Source organism: Leguminivora glycinivorella, chromosome 16, assembly GCF_023078275.1.
Source record: "Leguminivora glycinivorella isolate SPB_JAAS2020 chromosome 16, LegGlyc_1.1, whole genome shotgun sequence".
In the NCBI taxonomy this organism is placed as follows: Eukaryota; Metazoa; Arthropoda; class Insecta; order Lepidoptera; family Tortricidae; genus Leguminivora; species Leguminivora glycinivorella.
In genome coordinates, this window is record NC_062986.1 from 7,050,410 (window position 1) to 7,076,730 (window position 26,321).

The window sequence follows — 26,321 nt, forward strand, 5'->3', positions numbered from 1 at the left end:
AACAACCGACAACGTGGTACATTTTGTGGCATTAAAAAACCTCATCATTTGGCCACTGTCGTCGAAATAAACACGACCGAATAAACTATTTAATTAAATAAAAGACTCTATTATACTCACACCTCGGACGCTGGCGTTACATATATGAAAGAGGCGCGTTCCTTAGGTGAACACGTACTATGCTTGTATGAGTGGGATATTTCAGATCGACTGTTCGCGTTTTTGACAAGCGGTATCTGTGAGGTAACCGACGGGCGGCACTTTCAGCGGGGAGCGGGAGTGGCCATACTGTATGATAGTACTCTTTATTATACTGTGATAATACAAGTAGTGCCACGGACGATATATACTGGGACTGACGAAGACCACACAAAAAAAGTGTACCTACCCCTGAAATGTATGGGTCTATTTTATATAGGTCTCCTCAGTGAAAAAGCGCACGGGAAACGACCGGTTGGGAGACCAATGCTTCGTTTCAAGGATAGTGCGAAACAAGACATGTTATCCTTCCGGATCGATCCCAACGCTTGAGAAAAGGAGGCTGAAGACCGCGACCACTGGAGGAAAACCATGGGCCACGGAGTCGCTGCTCACGATGAAGCATGGTTCAACCTCCTTCACACTAGGCGAGAACTGAGACACCAACGCGCTGATTTCCCACCTTCGTCACCTGGCAAGATATTCTCCTGTCAGACGTGCGGCCGCGGCTGCCGCTCTCGCATCGGACTTACCAGTCATTTGCGTAAGTGCCGCAATCTTACGGACGCTACTTAATACATCATATAATTGTCATATGTCGACATATGTCAAAGGCCCATGAAGAGCTTAGGGATAAAACTAGATGGCACTGTTTCGCAGTCTATAAGTAGCAAAAATCATATTTTCCCCAAATATTTGTAATATTTTTTATAACAACAAATGGCATGTTTCTTTATTTTAATATCATGATATCACGTCAATACACATTTGAAAAAAAAATGTAGGCATCATCAGTGTAGTTATGATATGATATACAAAGAATTGAGATAACTACGAATCTTAATATGAAGATCGTCAATCCTAATATGTAAATCATTCTTCGTTAGTACTTATTAACGAAAAATATTTTCTATACAGATGGTCGTGTTTTAATTTATCGCCACTCGTTTCGAACTTCCTCTTTTCCGCACTTGTATCGTTAATGCACTATAAAGGGAGTAATAGCTAAAGCTTTAGTTACCTACATTTTCTGAAGAATGTCCAAATGTATATCTCATAGCAATTGACATAATAGTCTTCCTTTCTCCATAACTCTTTAACAAACCATGCGGTGATAAATTTCAAGTACCATTTCATCTAATTACTTCAGTATTTGTAAATTGTGAAGTAAGTATGTTTATCCGAGATAAGCGATTTTTCATCCATTGTGTTTACTGTGATAACCGAGCATTCAACTTATGTTAGAGTAGATGTACGAAGAGTAGTCTATTTTTAATTGTATTGTACTCGTATAAATCCAAACTCAAATTATTCCAACGTCATATTTGGTGTTTGCAATGTAGAAGTCGTCAAATCAGAAACACGGAACTGAAATCCAGAAAACAGATGTAGGATTTGTCGGAGTGAAATGTGGTAGAAGGGAATTTCAGACAGACGAAAAAAGATGGAGGGAACACTTGGAATTATAGAATTAATTCAGATTGGCAGAAATTAACATAACATGGTTGAGTGGAAGAAGTGAGGAGAGCCTTTTGCCCAGCAGTGGGCAACTTAAGTTTTTATTTCAAGAGGATGCACCAAGCGGACGAGCAGGTTAATGAAAAATAGTAATAGCAAAAGTAGCTGTACTAGCAATCTTACGCAACGACAAGAGCTCTAGAACACTATGAGTCTAGTGTTATTTGGCTCTGGTTTTTGTGCGGTAGGAGTATTTCCGAATAAATTTACGTTCTCTAAAACTCAATTCGAAATCGAATGAGTCTTAGGCCTGATTTAGACGGCGTGCGAACTCGCATGCGATTTCAGTCACATTGCGGGCTGTTGAGGTTGGATACTATTTTGCACAGCCATCAAATACCGCAATGTAATAAAACTCGTTTGCGAGTTCTCGTACCGTTTAATTTGACCCTTAGTGTCTATATGCAAATTTGCTCCTGTAAACAAATGGATTTTATTATATTACAGATTTAGACATCATGACAACAACTGTGACGTGCCCAACTACTTACACAAACTGCCATTTACAGCGCCCATACTTAGATCTCTGAACCCTTTTGTCAACCCAGTGATATTTGAGTAGCTTACTGTCATCAGCTCTTTTACTCTGGTGTTGGAGTAACAGCAATTAAGACGCTTAACGGCATTTCTGACAGATAAGAGGCAAATTGACACAAAAATATAACTTGAGAGGAAAACACCTTTTACGACATGGCAGTTGTCATGACAATTTCGATACCATTAGAGCTTTTAATTCGTTATCATTTTTAGGGCCCATTTAGACGGTACGAGAACTCGCATACGAGTTTTAATACATTGCGTTATTTGAGGGCTGTGCAAAATTGTATGTAACTTCAACAGCCGGCAATGTAACTAAAATCGCATGCGAGTTCGCACGCCGTCTAAATCAGGCCTTAGGGTCCTGTAACTTCAAGAACACGTGGAGGTATCGAGGTACAATTGTATCCTATAAGTACTAGGTACCTCAACTCTTCACCCTCTAAAACTGTGAAGTAGGTAAATGATTTCATCCTGACTCATCATCAGAACTCCTGTGATTTTCCAAAATACACGTACCTTGTGGTATCAGCGATCGGGTGAATTCACGTAAAACTAACGTGAGTCACGTCTTCATTGCGTGTTTATTTTAACTACAGCTGCAAATTAAATGATATCTGCATATATCGGGAAAGTAACACTTATTTATATATAGATTATCACTTGAACTTGTGTCGGCGTCGTGAATAAATGGAAAATGCCAGAAAATCGTGACTCGCGTTACTTTTGCCGCGTATTGACCCGATCGCATCTTTCGTCAAAGGTATTATTTTAGCAGCTTGGTCATTTGATCGTTTGATATAAACATATGTGGTGAATTCTAATTGGTGGAGTGCTGTACTTCTCGTTCACTAGAACTCAAGTTATCAGAATAAAATGAACGTTAAAATGTACGTGTGTTATATCAAACTTGGGTGATTGCTGTGAAACTTTATCTAGGCGTTATTTTGAGTTTAGTTAACAATAAGCAAGCTCGCCCTTAGAGTTGATCAAAGGCACCTTCCCTCATCAGAGATAACATACACTAGAGATTTTTCAACGGGTTCCACGATGGGCGGGTGGCCTAGTGGTCAGGACTTTAGGCGCGTAAGGCGTCATCCATATATTACGTCACAGCGTAATGGGGAGATGGGGGTCAATACTAAATGTGACAATCCATGTTAAAGGGATACAAAAAAGCGTTACATAGGGGGGTCCACGAATTATAAATTGTAAATGTGTACGTGTGTCATAATATGCGTACGGCTTCTAAGACACACATTTTACGTTGCCGTCGTCAGGTAAGAATAAAACAACTTTCCAATATATATTACAATTTATTCGTTTTTTACATTACACTACGTGCTCATTGTTATTTTTAAGAGTAGACTACCTATTTAATTTTAATAATAAAACTACCGTGAGACACTGACATATTAAACATGTAAAATCGGGTAAAATTACGTAAAATTGTCGAAGGTCGCTCGGAATGAAAATGCTCCTCGTTACGGAGCGAAACATGTCGAGCGACCTTCAACAATTTTACGTGAGTTACCCGATTGTACATGTTTAATATACCTGTATAATTTATAAAAACTGTAATTTTTAGAATATGACTATAATGATGTAGGTACGAATATCAACTGAAGCATTAGGACGTCGCTATAGGCTACTTGCCTGTAAAAATAAAATATTTTATTCCATACACGAAAGCATCAGATAATTATAAGAAAAACATGTACAGAAATTTTTGTTAAACCCAATTTCTATGTTATGATCAGAGAGAAAGATATAAAGTAAATCAGTTGACCGTGACGTCACTCGGCATAATTCCATATTAGCAAATCGTTCAAATTCGTTTTGACAGTTCTTAAAAAGATGCTGATTTGATTAGAAGGCAAGTAGGCTATTAGCAACGTGCGTGATAGAGTGGCGCTTATTTGTAACAAATACACGTCATCTTACGGGCATATCCAACATTAATGCTAGCGGCGGCCGTTGGAACTGATTTGACACCATACAATTTAACATGGAAAAGCCCACAAAGTGAGGGCAGCACCACTCAACACCAGTCGCGCATATCTGTAAGGTGTCCCCAAATTTTTATATGTGAGTGTTGACGGGAAAATGTCCCACATCGATTGCTATAAAGCCGCTAAAAATAATAGATCTGGTCCTAATGGTAACCGACAAAGTGGGACGTGTTACTAACCATATTATTATTATTTGTATCTCCGTTTAAAACTCTCGGGTCTTTCGAGCCCGGTCATTTATAAGGCGTGCGTGGGGATATAGATCCAACACGTAGAGGCCATTTGGAGAGCTTTGATGTCATGTAGAACGCCTGCTGGAACCCATTCACGGGTACATGAATAGATACCCGTGAACCGGTTTCAGCAGGCATTGAACTATTGTAGAAAATGGAAAGATGCCTGTTCTATGGTTTAGATTTGGATGGAAATAAGACTGGGCTATTGCTAAGAGTTCGGGACACCTACCATAACATTGTAAATACAGTGTTATCGAGGCAGGCGGTGACTCGCCACTCGGTAGATGGGCACCTGATTTGCCATCTTAAAGACGGCCAGGCGCAACACCGGCATGAGTGGCTCAGGGGTGTCGAGAGGTGGTGCTGCGCTTTCTCCGAAGTTACTCGCGGCGTTATGCCCTTTAACACTTCCACCCCTGGAGCGACAGCTCAGACGTTCCTCTCTGGACGGCCAATGAAGGCAAGCCAGAGCTGAGAGTCCTGCGGGTCCCCTTGGGGTTCCACTCCGGCCGGCGAAGACACGCCGGAGACGGAGACCCTGACCGACTCTCGGGAACACTCGGGTCCGTGGGGTCGTCACTCCCCAACAGCTCGCCACAAGCTGCCCTGCGGGCTTATTATTATTATTATTAAGAGCCCGTATTGTCCCACTCTTGGGCAAAGGCCTCCCTCAAATTCCTCCACGCATCCCTATCCCCTGAAGTCTCCCACCAGTCCTCGTCAAAGGCGTCAAGCTCGTCGCGCCATCTCTGGCGAGGTCTACCGTGACGCCTTACAATTTGTGGTACCCAACGTGTAGCTATCTTGGCCCACAGGGCATCCGGCATCCGGCAGACGTGCCCCGCCCAGTCCCATTTAAGCTTGGCAGCAGTTGCAGCTACGTCCGTTATTCCCGTTCTGGAGCGCAGTATTGTATTCCTAATGCGATCGGTTAATTTCACGCTCAAAATACTACGCTCCATGGCCCGCTGACAAACCTTGAGTTTGGATTTTTGAGCTTACTAACCATACTCACAATATATAGGTAGCGAATAGTAAATAATGCCACTATTCGAATTGATATCGGAACATTACCTTAAAGGCCCATTTACACGGTGCGAGAACTATGCGAGTTAGGGCCCATTTAGACGGTACGAGAACTCGCATACGAGTTTTATTACATTGCGATATTTGATGGCTGTGCAAAATTGTATGTACCTAACGTCAACAGCCCGCAATGTAACTAAAATCGCATGCGAGTTCGCACGCCGTCTAAATTAGGCCTTATATTACTTTGCAGTTTTGATTGGTGTTCTACATTGTATCTATTGAACGGTCCGCAATGTAACTAACTATCTTTCTCTCTTTCTTTATGAATGAGTCCTGATACTTGATTTTTCTTCTCTCTCTGTTATTGATCTGTATGTTCCATGTATGGTCTGTTTTGATCTTGTCATAAGTAGTTTTAAGTTTAGTTTTAATTATGGGTGCCCTGAAAATCAGTGCCGTGTCTCTTAGACATGGTCTACGCTGAGCGGCATCCTATTTGGTATACCGGTTCACTCTATTTGTATTGTGTTGTACCTATACTGTTCTTATACCAAATAAATATTTTTTCTTTCTTTCTTTCTTTCTAATTTAAATAGCACGAGTTCGCGCTCCATCTAATTGGGTTCTTAGATACGTAGACGTTTCAATATCACGCTAACTTACCTTATGAGTAAGGAAATCTTTACCGTTTTTGCCAACTGTCTATATATGAGTAGGTACAGTCAACCAATTGGAACCCTAGGCCACTCTACAGCCATGTCAAAATGACAAGCAGTAAGAGATTTCTTATAATCTGATTTATAACGTCACAGTGACATAGTTCTACAGTGGCCTAGAGTTCCAATTGGTTGACTGTACCTATAGATAATTTCATTCAAGATGTCGAGTGCTTTAGTTCATAACGCCATATTCTTTTGACAAATCTGCGCGACATTACAAATGACACAATCCATTTTTTTTTTCAATTTCATAAAAATCAGAAGGCAGTAACATCATTTTCATGGGCGTATCTCTCCTTGCTTTCGGGGTTCTTTACTTTGTCCCGTTCTTCTTTCTTGTATATCACGTACAGAGTTCTGTGGACAAAAATAATAATTATTAGTACCTACATTTATTATATAAAAACCGGCCAAGAGAGTGTCGGGCCACGCTCAGTGTAGGATTCCGTAGTTTCCCGTATTTTTTTTCAAAAACTGTTCAACCTATGAAGTTAAAAATAATTTTTCTAGATTTTTTTTTACTTTAGGAGCGTGTGAGTATTATTTTATGTACCTACTTTATGTTCCGCCACACTATTTTATATAAGTGTACCATGTTTATTCATGTTTATACCCTCCTGTACGATTGACATGTTTAGCTAGGCTGTTAATGTTAATTTAAGGAATAAAGAAATAAATAAATTATTTCCGAAAATGTGAGGTTTATCAAAAAATTATTTTAGTAACGCCGTGGCTTGCGTGGGCGACGGTCGCGCGGTGGTCGCGCGACCATCGCGCGACCGTCGCCCACGCAAGACACGGCGTTATAGTTCGCCATGTCTGTCTGTCCGTCCGTCCGTCCGCGGATAATCTCAGTGACCGTTAGCACTAGAAAGCTGAAATTTGATTTGGTACCAATATGTATATCAATCACACCGACAAAGTGAAAAATAAAAATAGTTATTAAATAAATAGTTGACCACGGAACCCTAAAAATGGCATGAAAATTAAGATAAGAATATATAGAACAAGCTGTTTAATCAGAACTATTTTTTAGGAACAAGAAATAAATAAAAGTCTGCTAACGATACTACATTTTTTATGTACGAGTGCTAAGCTAAGGGATAAAATGGAAAAAATACGCTTCTGCGGGACTTGAACCAGCAGCTTCAAGAATTCGGTAATTGCTCTTAACCAATTTAGTTACGGAGGTCCCACCAGAACCTCACAAATCTAAATTCCGTTCCTTAACTATGAAGTCTATGAACGTCACACCTAAATTATATTCTTCTGAACTGTAGTAGATTCAATACAATTTTTTATGAATCTCGTTAAAAATACTAAGGTTCCAACTGCAGAGAAAGTTCAGACCAATTTAAACTCAGTTCCATTGTAATTCAACTTATAATTAGATTCAACTCGACAAACAACTATTTAAGTACGTTCCAAATTAGAACCTTGTCGTATAGGCTTGTGCCGTTTCGTTCGTTGATCGGAGCGCTCCGATCTCGTTCAATCGCTCCCATGAACTAGTTCGCTCTTTTAGGTCTTTTGCTCATTTAGTTCAGCCAGACCAGCGATCACTGCGGTCGGAAAGATCAGAACGAATGGGACCGAATAGTGTCAAAATTATACGAATAGTCCACAGATAGTAACATTCCGGGCCGAAAGGTTGTAAGTAATAACCGAAGTTTAATATGAAAACTTGACTTTTTTTGTTGCTCTGCTAAGTAGCTTTCGCTCTCGGTCGGCGCAGTCACACATTCGTTCTCGATCCAAACCGCTCGCGCTCGCCGATCCTATACTGAACTAAATGAGCAAAGACCGATTCTCAGACCACGGAAAGATTCAGTTCATTTCGGTCATTGATGGGATTTTATTCCTAACAGTTCATAGTTCGTGAACGACACAAGCCTATTGTCGTAGTAAAAACGTCTAGACTTGGTCATCGGCATTTTATTCGAATTAGACCTCTAACCAAGCGTAAACTAGTTGACACTCCGCTCCGTGGCGAAAGATACGCAACTGGCTCTGTCGAAACGGAAGAGCGAGAGATATAACTACGACACGATACCACACGATACGAAACGTCAAAGATTGCACTGTTGGCTAGAGGCGTAGTGACCATGAACTTTTTGATGAGGTAGTATAATTTATACTATTTATAGTGTAGTTTCCCGATTATAACGTGTTACGTAATCAGAATAAAGATTCCGATGACGATGGCATGCGGTGTAGGCGTTTTTATGATGATTAGACGAATTTGAACAATATTAATAGTTATTTGTTATACAAGGGGGCAAAGTTGTATTTTAATGCCGAGTGTGGAATTGAAAAACGAGTAAGTGAAAGGATTCTATAGTTGAACCACGAGCGAAGCGAGTGGTTCGCGAATAGAATCCTGAACTTGCGAGTTTTTTAACACACGAGAAGTAAAATACATTTGCACCCGAGTGTAACACAAAACCTTTTCCCCTCATTATAGCGAGGAAACTACAACGCAAAAAATGCGTTTATCACTGCTTCCAGTAGTTCCACAGGTGGTAAATCATCTTTATTACTAGATTCACCTACTTTTATCAATTTTAAAGCAGTTATTTTGACTTTATTCAAGGTCAAATTACTTTACCCACTAGTGGATAAAATGCGTTTTTACCCGCTGGTATTAAAGGACAAAACACGCGTTTCCGAGCTAGTGAGGGGAAAATTCTTTTATTGTATCATATTCAATGTTTTTTTTTATTTTATTTTTTTATTCAATGTTTTTAACTTTATTAAACTGTAGATGGCGGATTTTAAATAGTATATGGGTGTGAATGTAAATGTAGGTAACAGTCAACCAATTAGAACCCTAGGCCACTCTACGGCCGTGTCAAAATGGCAATCAGAGATTTCTTACAATCTGATTTATAACGTCACTATGGCATAGTTCTACAGTGGCCTAGGGTTCCAATTGGTTGACTGTACCTACAGTAATTTTATTTATATTTTCACTAGGTACATTCATATAACGCATCGTTTTAATGGAAGTTACTCTTTACTTGACACACTAGAACACACAGATGTCATATATACCATAGATCATGCGCGGATCCAGGGGGGGGGGTCATGGGGGTCATGACCCCCCCCTGGAGCCTAGGTTGGCCATACAAATAGACCACGTGACCCCCCCCTGGGGCCTGGGTCTTTATACCACGTGACCCCCCCCTGGGCACGAAGCTGGATCCGCGCTTGCCATAGATCAAGCAAACGTATCTACTTAGCGTGTCAAATGAACTCAGTGAAATCCACTGAGTTGTCCGTCTTTAATCGCAGCTTGCAGCTTTCGGGCGTCAATTTTTGTAAGTTGAAGTCGATCAAAACATAAAAAATGCCTCGTTACGTGATATTCAATTGCAACAACACAAAAATTATGAACAATCAAGAGCCTGAGACATATTTAAAATTACAGGCAAGAAACAACTTCAGTACAAAATTTGACACGCTCGGCCCCTATACAAATAGATGAACTTGTTTCTTTTAAATAAAGTTCTGTGCTAGAACATAATGTAACACACACACTCGGTTCGGACACAATTTTTATTGTAAGAGGTTTAAAAGTAGGTACAAACGATTCTGATTAAAATGAGCCCAAAAAGTTGCTATTTTGAAGACACCACAGTGTGTCTTACCTTTTCTGAAAGATTTCGTTTAAACAATATTTTCCCTCACTAGCTCAGAAACACGTGTTTTTTCCTTTAATACCAGCGGGTATTGTCTTGAAAGACGGACAAACAAACAGATATACACACTTTTAATATTAGTGCGGATACTTACATGAATATAAAGAACGCTGGGACCGTCATAGCGCCTCCCAGTAAGTAGAAAGCACCTGGCAGCGTTTCTATGGTGGCTTTGTACATCTGGCTGTACATTGGCGTGTAGATTACTGGAGTGATTGCTTCCATCAGACCGATTAGAGAGCACATCTTAGCTGGAAAAGAAAAGGACATAGGTTAGCGAAATATTTGATGAGTAAAGCTTTAAAAAATTAAAACTAAGTAGAGAGGACAGATCGTTTCACAAAAGCTGACACTGTGTAAGGCCAAAAACATATATAACTCCGTATAGACAGATAAAGTCTAAGAAAACGTAACGTACCTCAGTACCATACAGAAAAAGGTACGGTGGCCTAGATGGCATTACACCTTTGGGGTACGCTCAGCTAGATGGCGCTAATATTAATATTTGAAATTTTGACACATATCACGCTAAGAATATTAGTGGGGACGTTTATCGACAAAAAGAGGCCAAACCTTTTTTTTCTTGACCAAAGCATGAAACTTGGCACAGTTGTTCCTTATATCAAAATAAGCCGATTAAGATCGGGAGCCTTCGGGAGCCTCCCCCCTGGGGCTCGGGAGGGGGGGGTCAAAGTACCGCTTCACCCGGCTTGCTTTGAAAAATTCTAACATACCCCGTTTAGTTCATAGGTCATGTTTGGTATCGTTTTCGAGTAAATCAATAACGTAGAATTCATTTTTGGTACTAAAATTATAATTTAATTGTAAATAAAATAAAAAAAAATGAAAAGTTTGAAATTTTCATCTATGATTTACAAATTCAAGTCATCATAAATGTCAAACTGTTTGCTTTTTCTACAAATAAAAAATATGATATGAAAGCCTATTTAATATAGATTATGAATAATATAACTTTTACCCACCTTTACTAACGTTAAGTTTTAGAAAAAACCTTTAAGCCGCGCGGCGTCGGGACGCCGCGAGCGTAATATTAAAATGCCTTTATTTTAAAAAACTCTATTAGAACCCGTTTAGCTATTAGGTCATGTTTAGTATCGTTTTCGAGTAAATAAATAACGTAGAATTTAGTTTTGGTACTAAAATGACCATTTAATGTTAAATGAAATTTAAAAAAAAAATAATTTTCTGTGAGTTGCAAATTCAAGTCACCATAAATGTCAAACGGTTTGCTTTTTCTATAAATATAAAAATATGATATTAAAGCCTATTCACAAAGGATAGTACGCGTTCACCTACGCGAGCTTAGACTATGTGCGGGGAACGCGCCTCTTTCATATATTTGATTGCCAGTGTCAGAGGTGTGTTAATGCATAAATAGAAAAAGATTCATTATTATTGACACCGGTGTCGACAACGGCAACACTCGGGTCGGACCACACGATCTAAAGACCGACTGTACCTGTTATTTATTCATTGTAGTGAATCCTGTAAGAAATTTATATAATAGTATTTTATACAATCGTGATATAATACAAAACTTTTCAGTCGAGTACGATATGTAGTACGGTACGAGAGTGAAAAGCTTAATTATATCACTATTGTATACAATACTTTTTCTACGAGTCATCATCTTCATCATCAATGGACGGAAATATCACCATTCATGCAAGTTAAAATTAATGTCAATAGAGTCGTTCACCGTTGTATCAACATCGAATTACCTAGCAACCAATTGTTTGTAATAACCGTCTCTGATTGGCCGATAACGCGACAGATAAAAAAAATGTGTTTCAGATGCAGGAAAATTTGCCAGATATCGCAAATTAGTATAGAAATTGTATGAAGTTCTATTTTTGAAATTATTATAGTTAACTAAAGTCAATTATAATGAGCTTATTATAATAGAGTCGGAACTGCCATAGAGTATCCAACACTGAAAAGTTAGGACTTATAGTTTAGTCTGTGGTGTCCTAATTGACAGATTACTCATACTCATACTATACATTCCCTACACAGAGACATAGCTGAGTACATATGGAACTGCATAAAGAAGGCTCTACCCTCTTTATGCAGTTGCATCGGTGTTTGCAACCTGATTTACATTTACATCTTGTAACTTCTAAGCATATACTGGCCACTTCAGTGTTGCCTGACTGGGATGGAAGGAAGAAGGAGACGAATGGGTACCACACTACCCATTCGTCTCCTTCTTCCTTCCATCCCCAAAAAGACGGACTTGGCAAATTTTGGTGTGGCACCAACGCCTGACTCCAAACAAGAACGCCCTGAGTCCCATTTCTCAAAACTGAAAGTTACAAGTTACAAGCGGAAGTCTCTTTGCAACTTGTCATATTAGACATTGACAACCAGTTGAAAATTGTAACTTGTAGCTTCGAGAAATGGGCCCCTGGTACACTGTGCGCAGTATATGCTGATGCAAGGCAGCCTCTGAAGGGGGTATGTTCTCCAATTGTCGATCTTTTCTGGTACCTAAATAGGTAGGTACTTCGACCACTCATTCACCGTTACGCAACGACTTGGTCTGAAACAATATGTGCATTATCATTTTAGAGTCTACAACTATCAAATTACAACTTTTTAGTGGATCACGTAACCTTCAGTATTACCCACTTACGTTACATATCATACAAAATTATTACAAACTTTAGTAGAATCTGATTTGCCTCTGATATTGCTCCATCTTGCAATAGTTTGACACCTTGGGTGGCCTGGCTAAGCTTCAAAGCCAAAAGAAAACGTTTCTAGATTAGACATAGTATGGGATAGGTACGATAAAGGCAGCTTGAAACGATCAACAAGGGAGAAACATGGCCACCCAAGGCTTCAAACTATTACGAGATGGAGCAATATCATAGATAGGCTAATCAGATTCTACTAAAGTTTGTAATTATTTTGTTTGATAGGTAAGTGTGTAATAGTGAAGGTGATCCACCAAAATGTTGTAATTTGATAGTTGCAGAATCTGTTTAAATAAAATGGCAATGCACATATTGTTTCAGATCAAGGGTCCTTACGCAGCAGTGAATGAGTGCCGGAAGAACCTCTTTACTAGAAAAGATCGACACTTGGAGAACATACCTCCTTCCGAGGCTGCCTTACTTCTTCATATACTGCCATTTGTCTAAGACTGGGGCTAAAGACATGCCAACCACACCCTTGCTGCCGACGCATTAGGACACCACGGACTCCACTGCCAGTCTAGTGCTGGCCGAATTTTGTGACACGCTGCACTTAACTATTTACTCCGCAAGGCTCTCGGCACAGCGAACATACCGACAACCCTCGAACCTGTCGGCTTGTCAGCAGCAGACGGAAAGCGGCGTGATGGTTGCTCGCTTTTGCCTTGGTTTCTGGGACGACCCTTGGCGCGTGACCTGTGTGGATACCTTGGCTCCGTCCAACGTCTAACGTTCGGCCCAGAAACCAGGGACTGCTGCTGCAAAACGCCCAGTTTAAACGCGCAAATATGCATTTTTGAAAAACAACTACATATTTGCGGCAATTGCATTTGAAACATTTGGACCATAGTCATCAGACACCAAGCAGTTCGTGAAGGAAGTTTCCACCAAACTTGTCTGGGTGTTTGGTGACATACGCATATGCTTTTACATCATATTTTTTATTTAAAGAAAAAGCAAACAGTTGACATTTTTGTTGACTTGAATTTGCAAATCATAGATGAATATTTTTTTTTTATTTATTTACTATTAAATTATAATTGTAGTACCAAAAATAAATTCTTTGTTATTAATTTACTCGAAAACTATATCAAACATGACCTAATAGCTAAACCGGGTCTAATAGAGTTTTTAAAATAGAGGTATTTTAAAATTACGCTCGCGGCGTCCCGACGCCGCGCGTCTTAAAGTAATTTTTTTATGGAACTTAACGTTTGTGAAGGTGGATAAAAGTAATATTTTTTATAATCTATATTAAATAGGCTTTCGTATCATATTTTTTATTTATAGAAAAAGCAAACAGTTTGTCATTTATGATGACTTGAATTTGTAAATCATGGATGAAAATTTCAAATTTTTTAATTTTTTTTAATTTTACTTACCATTAAATTATAATTTTAGTACCAAAAATGAATTCTACGTTATTGATTTACTCGAAAACGATATCAAACATGACCTAATAGCTAAACAGGGTCTAATAGAGTTTCTAAAATAAAGGCATTTTAAAATTACGCTCGCGGCGTTCCGACGCCGCGCGTCTTAAAGTAATTTTTTTGTGGAACTTATCGTTAGTAGAGGTGGATAAAAGTTATATTTTTATAATCTATATTAAATAGGCTATCATGTCATATTTTTTATTTATAGAAAAAGCAAACAGTTTGTCATTTATGATGACCTGAATTTGTAAATCATGGATGAAAATTTCAATTTTTTTTATTTTTTTTTATTTTATTTACCATTAAATTATAATTTTAGTACTAAAAACGAATTCTACGTTATTGATTTACTAGAAAACGATACCAAACATGACCTATTAACTAAACGGGGTAAGTTAGAATTTTTCAAACCAAGCCGGGTGAAGCGGTACTTTGACCCCCCCTCCCGGGCCCCAGGGGGGAGGCTCCCGAAGGCTCCCGATCTTAATCGGCTTATTTTGATATAAGGAACAACTGTGCCAAGTTTCATGCTTTGGTCAAAAAATTTAAGGTTTTGCAATAAACTCCCCAGCTATATGGGCCAAATTGTCAAAATTGAGTTTCAAAAGTTTTAAGCCTGTGTCAAGAGATGGCAGTCTATGCACTGTGATTACACATTTTACTTTGACAGTAACTCTCTATAATATTCGATCCTCTTTGGTAAGGCTCAGGCCAGGGGTGGCTAGCCGAATGGCACAATCGCTCACGAAACGCTCACGAAACGAAGCGCTAGTAGATATCTATCTCTATCGCGCTTGCGTATTGGCGCGACAGAGCCAGCGGCGTATCGCTTTCGTTTGGCGTCGGAGAAATGCCATTCGGCTACGGGGCCTGGCCCCTAAAATGTGCGTGCACTTAGGCCTTACATGAGTGAGAACTGAATTGATTACAGTCGTAACTTTCAAGTGCTAAGATTTTATTGGTTAATTTGTCACATACGAGTATATGCATATTTTCATTACCTAACTCATTCATACCATTCGTACCAGCTCTGATAAATTGTCCTGTACTTTTAAAAATACACAATTTTAACAGAAAAGGCAGAATGTTTACAGCAGTTTAAACACCAAAAACAATCGAAAGACTAAGAAGAGAATAAAAATAATAGAGATCCACAACAGCTTAATCAAATGACTTGCCAATTTGCATGCAATTTTAGTTAGGTACTTTGCGGGCTGTTGAGTTTTCGTACATTACGTACAGATTACGTACAATTCAGCACACCAACCAATTACCGCAATGCAATAAAACTCGCACGCGAGTTCTCGCACCGTGTAAATGTACCCTCATAAACAAATAATAGACTTAGGACGGGAGTTGGTCGATCAAAGGATAACCTCCAGAAATATGGGGGGGGGTCCTCGAAATACACATGTGACAGTGTCCCCAGAGTTCTGTTCTTTTGTTTGACCCCCAGACTGACATATTCTCACAGGGGGAACCGAAGCTTCTAGCCACTGCTATTCGGAATTTGGAGTCGATCTCCACTCCTACAACTATAACGTCATAGCGTCATTGTTATTATGTACTAATTATGTAGGTGTTTCGTACCTGGTCCAACAAATTTCCCTGGCTGTACAGCGAGGTAACGCGGCCAGTGTCATGGGAACATTTGGGCCAGCTACGATCCGGGGTGGCACCATAGGGTAGTTTATAGTGTTTAAGTTTGACAAAGCCTGTTGCGGATTATTTCATTTGTATGTGTAGATGACAAAGCCTGTAGCTGATTTTTTTATGTCCACTTGACGAAGCCTGCGCTGCTGATCACGAACTATTTTTGTTGGTATGGTTTTTGGGTTTGGTTATGACTTTGACTTTTTAACACGCTTTTATTAGGTCGTCGTGTATGTAACTATGTATGTAATGGAATCTAAGGAAGCTAATTTAACCATCTTCCAGGAGTCGTAGCGTAATGAAAATTGGCAGCTATATGTAGTTCCGATGACAATACAATAATATGGTACTGTTGAGCTGATCTGATGATGGAGTCGGAAGATATGAACTGGAACTACATGATGGAACATCGTATCACAGCCGTTTTTGGGTTTCTTAGAAAAGTCTTGTAATGAACTTTGACTACAATTAGGTTTCAAGGTTTGATGATGAAGCCGAAAGATATGAACTGGAACTACATGATGGAACATCGTATCATAGCTGTTTTTGGGCTTCTTAGAAAAGTCTTGTAATGAACTTTGACTACGATTAGGTTTCAAGGTCTGATGATGGAGTCGGAAGATATGAACTGGAACTACATGACGGAACATCGTATCATAGCTGTTTTTGGGCTTCTTAGGAAAGTCTTGTAATGAACTTTGACTACAATTAGGTTTCAAGGTCTGATGATGGAGCCGGAAGATATGAGCTGGAACTACATGATGGAACATCGTATCATAGCTGTTTTTGGGCTTCTTAGAAAAGTCTTGTAATGAACTTTGACTACGATTAGGTTTCAAGGTCTGATGATGGAGCCGGAAGATATGAACTGGAACTACATGATGGAACATCGTATCATAGCTGTTTTTGGGCTTCTTAGAAAAGTCTTGTAATGAACTTTGACTACGATTAGGTTTCAAGGTCTGATGATGGAGCCGGAAGATATGAACTGGAACTACATGATGGAACATCGTATCATAGCTGTTTTTGGGCTTCTTAGAAAAGTCTTGTAATGAACTATGACTACGATTAGGTTTCAAGGCCTGATGATGGTGCCGGAAGATAAGAACAGAAAAAGGGGGGGGGTCGAGGGGGAAGCATAAAAGAAAGATCAACGTTGTATTTAAAATAAGTTGGGTTAAGGTTTTCTTGTGATCCTTAAGAGTAAAGAAAAGGGGGCTCGGGGGGCGAAGCCCCCCGCATGAAAGAAAGATCAACGTAGTATTCAGAATAAGTTGGGTTAGCGTTTTTTTGTGACCTTAAAGAGCAAACAAAGGGGGGCTCGGGGGGCGAAGCCCCCCGCATGAAAGAAAGATCAACGTAGTATTCAGAATAAGTTGGGTTAGCGTTTTTTTGTGACCTTAAAGAGCAAACAAAGGGGGGCTCGGGGGCGAAGCCCCCGCATGAAAGAAAGATCAACGTAGTATTCAGAATAAGTTGGGTTAGCGTTTTTTTATGACCTTAAAGAGCAAACAAAGGGGGGCTCCCCCCCCGCATGAAAGAAAGATCAACGTAGTATTTAAGATAAGTCGAGTTAGCGTTTTCTTGTGACCTTTAAGAGCAAACAAAGGGGGGCTCGGGGGGCGAAGCCCCCCGCATAAAAGAAAGATTAACGTAGTATTTAAAATAAGTTGGGTTAGCGTTTTCTTGTGACCTTTCAGAGCAAACAAAGGGGCGCTCGGGGGGCGAAGCCCCCCGCATGAAAGAAAGATCAACGTAGTATTTAAGATAAGTTGGGTTAGCGTTTTCTTGTGACCTTTAAGAGCAAACAAAGGGGGGCTCGGGGGGCGAAGCCCCCCGCATGAAATAAAGATCAACGTAGTGTTTAGAATAAGTTGGGTTAGCGTTTTCTTGTGACCTTTAAGAGCAAACAAAGGGGGGCTCGGGGGGCGAAGCCCCCCGCATGAAAGAAAGATCAACGTAGTATTTAAGATAAGTTGGTATAGCGTTTTCTTGTGACCTTTCAGAGCAAACAAAGGGGGGCTCGGGGCGCGAAGCCCCCCGCATAAAAGAAAGATCAACGTTGTAATCAAAATAAGTTGGGTTAGCGTTTTCTTGTGACCTTTCAGAGCAAATAAAGGGGGGATCGGGGGGCGAAGCCCCCCGCATAAAAGAAAGATCAACGTTGTATTTAAAATAAGTTGGGTTAAGGTTTTCTTGTGATCCTTAAGAGTAAAGAAAAGGGGGGCTCGGGGGCGAAGCCCCCCGCATGAAAAAAAGATCAACGTAGTATTTAAGATAAGTTGGGTTAGCGTTTTCTTGTGACCTTTAAGAGCAAACAAAGGGGGGCTCGGGGGCGAAGCCCCCCGCATAAAATAAAGATTAACGTAGTATTTAAAATAAGTTGGGTTAGCGTTTTCTTGTGACCTTTCAGAGCAAACAAAGGGGGGCTCGGGGGGCGAAGCCCCCGCATGAAAGAAAGATCAACGTAGTATTTAAGATAAGTTGGGTTAGCGTTTTCTTGTGACCTTTAAGAGCAAACAAAGGGGGGCTCGGGGGGCGAAGCCCCCGCATAAAAGAAAGATTAACGTAGTATTTAAAATAAGTTGGGTTAGCGTTTTCTTGTGACCTTTCAGAGCAAACAAAGGGGGGCTCGGGGGCGAAGCCCCCCGCATAAAAGAAAGATCAACGTTGTATTTAAAATAAGTTGGGTTAAGGTTTTCTTGTGATCCTTAAGAGTAAAGAAAGGGGGCTCGGGGGCGAAGCCCCCGCATGAAAGAAAGATCAACGTAGTATTTAGAATAAGTTGGGTTAGCGTTTTCTTGTGACCTTTAAGAGCAAACAAAGGGGAGCTCGGGGGGCGAAGCTCCCCGCATAAAAGAAAGATCAACGTTGTATTTAAAATAAGTTGGGTTAGCGTTTTGTTGTGACCTTTAAGAGCAAACAAAGGGGGGCTCGGGGGGCGAAGCTCCCCGCATAAAAGAAAGATCAACGTTGTATTTAAAATAAGTTGGGTTAGCGTTTTGTTGTGACCTTTAAGAGCAAACAAAGGGGGGCTCGGGGGGCGAAGCCCCCGCATGAAAGAAAGATCAACGTTGTATTTAAAATAAGTTGGTTTAGGGTTTTCTTGTGACCCTTAAGAGTAACGAAAAGGGGGTCTCGGGGGGCGAAGCCCCCGCATAAAAGAAAGATCAACGTAGTATTTAAAATAAGTTGGGTTAGGGTTTTCTTGTGACCCTTAAGAGTAACGAAAAGGGGGCTCGGGGGCGAAGCCCCCGCATAAAAGAAAGATCAACGTAGTATTTAAAATAAGTTGGGTTAACGTTTTCTTGTGACCTTTAAGAGCAAACAAAGGGGGGCTCGGGGGGCGAAGCTCCCCGCATGAAAGAAAGATCAACGTAGTATTTAAGATAAGTTGGGTTACCGTTTTCTTGTGACCTTTAAGATCAAACAAAGGGGGGCTCGGGGGGCGAAGCCCCCGCATAAAAGAAAGATAAACGTTGTATTTAAAATAAGTTGGGTTAGGGTTTTCTTGTTACCCCTTAAGAGTAACGAAAAGGGGGGCTCGGGGGCGAAGCCCCCGCACAAAAGAAAGATTAACGTAGTATTTAAAATAAGTTGGGTTAGGGTTTTCTTGTTACCCTTAATAGTAACGAAAAGGGGGCTCGGGGGCGAAGCCCCCCGCATAAAAGAAAGATTAACGTAGTATTTAAAATAAGTTGGGTTAGCGTTTTCTTGTGACCTTTAAGAGCAAACAAAGGGGGGCTCGGGGGGCGAAGCCCCCGCATAAAAGAAAGATCAACGTTGTATTTAAAATAAGTTGGGTAATGGTTTTCCTGTGACCCTTAAGAGCAAATAAAGGGGGGCTCGGCAAAAAAGAAATACTTAAATTTTGTTTGAATTAGTTGAAATGTGACAATATTTTCTAATCGAGTCAAACAAAATCCCACTAGCTGAGAGCTTCAAAACAATGTATGGCGAAAGTATGTCTCTCTAATGTCTTCAAAAAGTCCGCGATGGCACATGTCTATATTGTCTATCTTTTACGGATAGGTAACTTACTAGGTATAAACATTTTTATAATAATACCGTAATAAGAAGGTAGCCGCTAGTTATTATTAAGTAGCAATTAGCAATAAGTGTGTACTTGTACTTAACGTGTGTTAAGCCACAAATGGCATGTAAAATCCGCCTACTTGAAATAAATTTATGTATAAATGTTAAAAGTATTTCATTATTAATGACTAAAAAGTATAAAATAAATTAATAGTTTAAAAAACACTATAAAACACGCTTTTATAAATGCACGTAAAAGCCAAAAATAAATTATGGATCGTTCAAGTTGTCTCTATTTGTGAGCTGAAGTTTAAAAACTATGTGCTTTTAATTATAATATTTGATTGTAAAAGCGTGGGGCGCTGGAACAGGAAAGACTTTCTTGTAAACAAATACTAATCCGAACTTCCTGGCGAATGAAGTTGCATAAGAACATAACGTTTACATATGCCGCCTAAGGGTCACCAAAGAGAACTTAGAGAACCAAAGATATCTCGTCCACGAACAATAACTCTGCATCCTGTCACTGTAGACACTTTCCCCTTTTGTACTTTGATTACCGGAAAAAAGCGGCGTTCTAAGTGTCGGTGACTGTCGACTCTCCTGGCTACTAGCGCATATTTTGTCTGAGTTCGACAAACTGGTACCTACTTTGAACACTGACTTTTAATTGATTTGACTGTTTAATGTAGAACCTACTAGTCATGCTGCAACTCCAGTTAGCGCGTCAATCTGTGTAACCTCCTTCCCGTAACATAGCATAATCTGATTTATCAGCAAGTTATACAAAAAGTCTTTCCTGTTCCAGCGCCCCACGCTTTTACAATCAAATATTATAATTAAAAGCACATAGTTTTTAAACTTCAGCTCACAAATAGAGACAACTTGAACGATCCATAATTTATTTTTGGCTTTTACGTGCATTTATAAAAGCGTGTTTTATAGTGTTTTTTAAACTATTAATTTATTTTTATTGTATTTTTTTTTAACCCTGAATAAATGACCTTGGATTATGTAGGTAGGCTAATTAGTTAGTAAATAGTATAATAAGTTGTTAAATTTAAACTAAAACAGTGTATATGTAATATTGTGTAGTCCTGTCTAGTTCGTTAATTTTATTCAATGTACCTATAGAGTTGTGATTTAATGTAATGTAAACCTATAACTTACATGTTTGGTTTACCTGTTAGTGTAAGTTGGTTGATAATAAATGAAATGAAATGAAATGAAATGAAATGAAATGAAACGAAATGAAATGAAATGAAATGAAATGAAATGAAATGAAATGAAATGAAATGAACCCCTCGAGGGCTTGAAGAGACCAAGCATTGGTATCCCTTTACAAACGAAAGTTCTTAAAATATTTTGCAAAGTGTATTCACGTGTCACGCACCAGTTGACATAACTTATAAGATAACAAAAGTTGCGCCATCTTAAACTCCAACTCATCAGAACTTGCCTAAGCTTGTTCTAAACTCAGGCAAGCTCAAGGAAACTCATATAACAAATACCACAAAGCAAACGTGAACTTTAAAACGTTCTTGCGTAAGTTATTAAAACTTGGTATTATGATTTTGATGTGTAAGTAATTTGCTTTCTCCTTAAAATAATAAGAACTTATATGTGACATTATCTGGGTAAAGGCATTATATTGTCGATGGCGCTTACAGTGTTATGAGCGACGTTCGTGTACAAATACGACGCCGTGGGACGTAAGCGCCATCGACAATAAGGTCTCTTTACCCAGATAACGTCACATATTTCTCATTTTCGGTAGCTACCATACGATACTTAATTTTATATTAGGGTGCATTTGGTTAATTTCGAAAGCCCTCTAATTTTGAAAGTCACATAAAAATCACCATTATTTCCATCATATCAAGATTCCTCTTTCGAAATTACCTCAGCATTCCTGTGCTTCAAAATTACTCCAATGCACCCTACACCTATTATGCACCCTTATTTAACTGAGAACATTAGTGAAAAACCATTTTAGAGAATCATTTCAATGAATAAAAGTACTATGACAGTATTGAGCAAATAACTCTCTCTCTCTCTAGCAATGACAGAATTTCAAGAACTTTTAGATAACTTAGTGTTAGGTTGCCTACTAAGGGATTCAATTTTGTCATCTCCTTGGAAGATTATTCGGGCTTACTATAAATTAGGTATATTCTTAAATATATTAAAACGTGTCAATAATAATTGAGTTAACGATGTCCAGTTTTATATCTCTAATATTTATGCTGAAATATATAGACATATTTAGTACACGAAAGAAAAAATAACCAAGTCCACCAGCCGGGGATCGAACCCGGATCTCCAGCTTACGTGGCTAACATCTTAACCACTACACCATCCGACCGCCGTGGTATCCGTCAAAAATTTCTTATGTTATCTGAAAGGCTTGACAAAAAAAAGTTATTCCCTGTCTGATTTCATCAAGACATTATCAAAATAAACGGTAACAGACTTACCAACTTCTTCAGGCGCGACAACCTTAGTCCCAAGCGACCTGATCGCAGTCACCCCCGTACCGCCAAAGAAGTCAAAGAAAGGCCCAGAGTAAAACCAAGGTCTTGTGGGGGCGAGTGCGTACACGATGCTCGATATGACCTTGCATGTCGTCGCTATGACGCCCAGAATGGCGTCATGCATCTTCATAAACTTGCTGAAGAGCGTCACTGCTACCGCGGTGCCTGAAATTAAAAATGTGGGTATGTTAGAAACTATTAATGGACAATTCTCGAGAAAAGTGATTGATTGGTTAACCTATATTATGAATAAATCAGCTTTTACTCTTTCATAATGATTGCATCGCTAAAATGCATAGTTTCCGAGATATACCTACCTACATATATACATACATATAATCACGCCTATATGCCATAAAGGGGTAGGCAGAGCACATGAACTACTGTTTCAGTGCCACTTTTGGCAACAACGGGTTGAAAGAAATCCAAATTGTGACATTGCAGTGACAGGTTGCCAGCCTCTCGCCTACGCCACAATTTAAGCCATATCCCACAATCGACTTCAACGACTTTAATCCCCCTTAGTGCCACCCATAGCCCTGGGGACTTTCAGTACATTGTTTAAGGCGCTTTCACCTACAACTATTCCAAAATTCAATGAGACACTAATTCACCTACATAACTATTTTATTTCGTTTGGTAAACCATGTTATGGATTTGAACCTTCAACGTTAAAGGATGGATTTCACTCACTCTTGCAGATTTTTTAACCGCCTTCCAAATCTCAAAGGAAGGGGTTATCAAGTCGTTTGTATGTTTTTTTTTTATGTTTGTTCCTTGATATCTCCGTCGTTCCTAGACCGATTTTGAAAAATTTTTTTTTGATTGAATGTATATGCATACAGATTGGTCCCATTTTTCTCAGAACCCAGTTCTGATGATGGGATCCTGGAGAAATCGAGGGAACTCCTCAAATCTGAAAGGCATACATATGGTGATTTTTGTATTTTTAAAGGAACAGCATGCATTTACGTACGGAACAGTGACATTTGGTGCAGTGGAACTCCTGATGATGGTCAGAAGGGAACTCCTCAAATCTGAACGGCACACTTATAGTGACTTTGGTATTTTTATAAGAACAGCATGCACTTACGTCCAGAACAGTGATATTTGGTGCAGTAGAATTGCTGATGATGGTCAGAACGGAACTCCTCAAATCTGAACGGCACACTTATAGTGACTTTGGTATTTTTATAAGAACAGCATGCACTTACGTCCAGAACAGTGACATTTGGTGCAGTGGAACTGCTGATGAAGAGTGAGCCGCCCCTGGTTAGAGTTCCGTTCTGATAATCATTCTCATCTGTAAGTACTTCAGAATCATTCAGATTTCAAAATTGGTTCAGAAATGACGGAGATATCGAATAACAAACATTAAAAAATATACAGACGAATTGATAACATAATCCAACATATGAAAGTATTTATCACCAGAACCCCAAAGGAAAAGGCGGTTTTTTTTTCTTAAAACTTATTTAATACTAAGTCAGTAGCAAACAAGCGTACAGTCCATCGGTAAGGAGTCACCATATGCCGCGGATGTTACATGCGCGTCTTTGCACCGACATTGAGCTCTAGCAACCTTACTCACTGGCAGCAACTCAACAATATGAGTACTAGGTATCTAGTGTTATCGGTCTAGTTCATTACGTAACAATTGCTATAGTTAAGCAGTTGGTCAGTTAAGTAGTTGGTCAGTCCACAAATAATAAATAGGTATCAGAAGCGTTTGTACAGAAACCATGGAAGTTAGCTACTCAATCAGCGGAAATTCTGACGAAGCAATTCAGCTTTGTGCCCGAGCGGGGCTTGAGATAAGTCCGGCAGTTAGCTGGCAGAACACGGTAACTATAGTCTGACCAGTACTTTAACTAGTCCGCCGGCGTATGCTTCCAATGAGGAGGCACACTGGCATTTTATCCCGCCAGGCTGCGCCTGTGCAAGTGTCCAGACATGTCACGGTCATTCATATGTGTGAGAGAGAAAACAAATATCATTTTCTCGCTCTCACTTATCATCATCCTCCTTGCGTTATCCCGGCATTTGCCACGGCTCATAGGAGCCTGGGGTCCGCTTTGACGTGTGAAATTCTTTATCTGTGCAATGGACTAATAGGGTGGCGCCACCTGTCATAACCTTTTAGTGTGCCTCCTCATTGTATCACTAAAGGCCACGTCTTGCACCAACGAAAATGGAGGGTTAACCAACCACTTTATATGGAATTTGACAGTTGACAGCCCACTAACCCTAAGTTAAAAGTGGTTGGTGCAAATGGGCCTTATCCACATGAATAAGAAATCTGTCACTATCACATTGACATACTTGGCAAAGCGCGACGGATACTTTATCTACATAGGTAAGTGATAAAATTGGAAGCATAATACGCGGGCACAACGCCCAAATAACTAATAACATTTCGAATCTAGTTTGTGGCGACTTTCATTTGACTCTAGATCCTTTTTTTCCTAGATTTCCGACGTTTTTTAGACTTTATTTAACTTTCACGAAATTGTAGTGATGGGGCCAATTCTGTAAATAATTTGTTATACTGTAGGTCTTGGATAGATACGACCTTGACCGTAAGATAGAGTGATCATCAATATGGACTTATCTGAGGGTATGCAAGAAGGTTTCTTAATTTTTTTGTGTACTTTTATAGGGAAAGCAGATCCGATTATAGCTAAATCAACATACCTACTACTTAAAAAGTTGTGACTTATTTAGTTTTGTTGAGTTGAATTGATATATTAAAAGATTCATTAACAAGTTTAGTCTTGTTTAAAGAATTTTTAAGATTTTTGTAAAATAAAACATAATCAGTAGGTAACTTATTTCGGACGTTTTTATGAAGTTAATGTACTGAATAAATAATTTTAGTTTTCTTGCAGCTCGCTGGCATGAAGCCACGAGCTCTCGACCGCACGGCATATATAATAGCTCCACTTTACAAGGGTCATTTGGACCCTGAACTTAGTGCTCTGTACATAAATCTGGTGTCATTTTGTTTACTTATGAAGTTATTTGCTCAATACTGTCATAGTACTTTTATTCATTATACTGAGTATGTATGTATTCGTACTAGGGTTGTAAATAGAAAAAAAACCAAATGTTTTTTTTTCAGAATTATGAAAAAAAATATGAAAAAAAACCGAGCACCCTGGTTTTTTTTTTCTAAATATGGTTTTTTTTCAGATGAACAAATAATACGACAATAACGGTTTTTCGTGAGTTGTAACGTGTTTCAATAACAATAACGTACATTTTAATTCAATTAATATTCAGTATACAAACGTTTATTGGGTAATCCCCGATGCAGCGTGTAGCGTGGAGAGGCGGTGGTGTTGCCAACAGTAAATAGTGATAACTACCAACTACAGATTTCGTAGGTAAATGTTACTTTTATAAGACCAGAAATTAAAGTTATTTGATTAAATTCGTTTAATAGTTAACATTAAGTCTAAAAAACCGTATAAAAGTATTAACTACTTTGCAAATATTGAGATTTCGTACTTTAGAAAAAAAACATACTCCAGAAAAAAAACTGTTTTTTTTCATGTTTTTTTTTCAAGCCAGAAAAAAAACCGTTTTTTGCAACCCTAATTCGTACAATACCAAGTCAAGGATTGAAAAAGAATTTTATATGTGTCAAATATAATGGAAGTTGAAAATTAAAAAGCTTTCGGGGAAACTAGCGTCAGTTTAAATCTTGACTCCAAGACCTATTTTTGTGGACATGTTTATATCCAAACACGTACTCATATTTTTTCAGCACTTATGTTTTTTTTATATTATAAATGGTCTTATTTATGGCCACAGACTAGCTCAGGCAAGCAGAACAAAAAGCCTACGATGGAGCGAGCTGGGGGCCGATTTTTGAGTCTCATGGCGTTCGAATTCAGAAAATTGACACTGAAAATAATAGGCAATTCACCGTTTTCAACCGATATTTTAGTGACAGTGAGACTCAAAAATCGGCCCCCTGGATTTGAAAGT

At 39.2% G+C, this 26,321-nt stretch overlaps 1 protein-coding gene across 1 annotated transcript in view; it reads right to left on the reverse strand.

Annotated features, from left to right (window-relative positions):
* Nucleotides 1-6,120: 6,120 nt before the first annotated feature.
* The window catches only part of LOC125235035 (proton-coupled folate transporter-like), a 28,405-nt gene continuing 8,204 nt past the window's right edge, over nt 6,121-26,321 (reverse strand). Inside the window, exons 3-5 of the mRNA XM_048141499.1 lie at nt 22,272-22,493; nt 10,045-10,201; nt 6,121-6,606 (exon numbers count right to left, since the gene is read on the reverse strand). Of these exons, the coding sequence (XP_047997456.1) occupies nt 6,507-6,606; nt 10,045-10,201; nt 22,272-22,493 (479 nt within the window). The 3' untranslated portion in view covers nt 6,121-6,506. The remainder of the gene's footprint in view (nt 6,607-10,044; nt 10,202-22,271; nt 22,494-26,321) is intronic.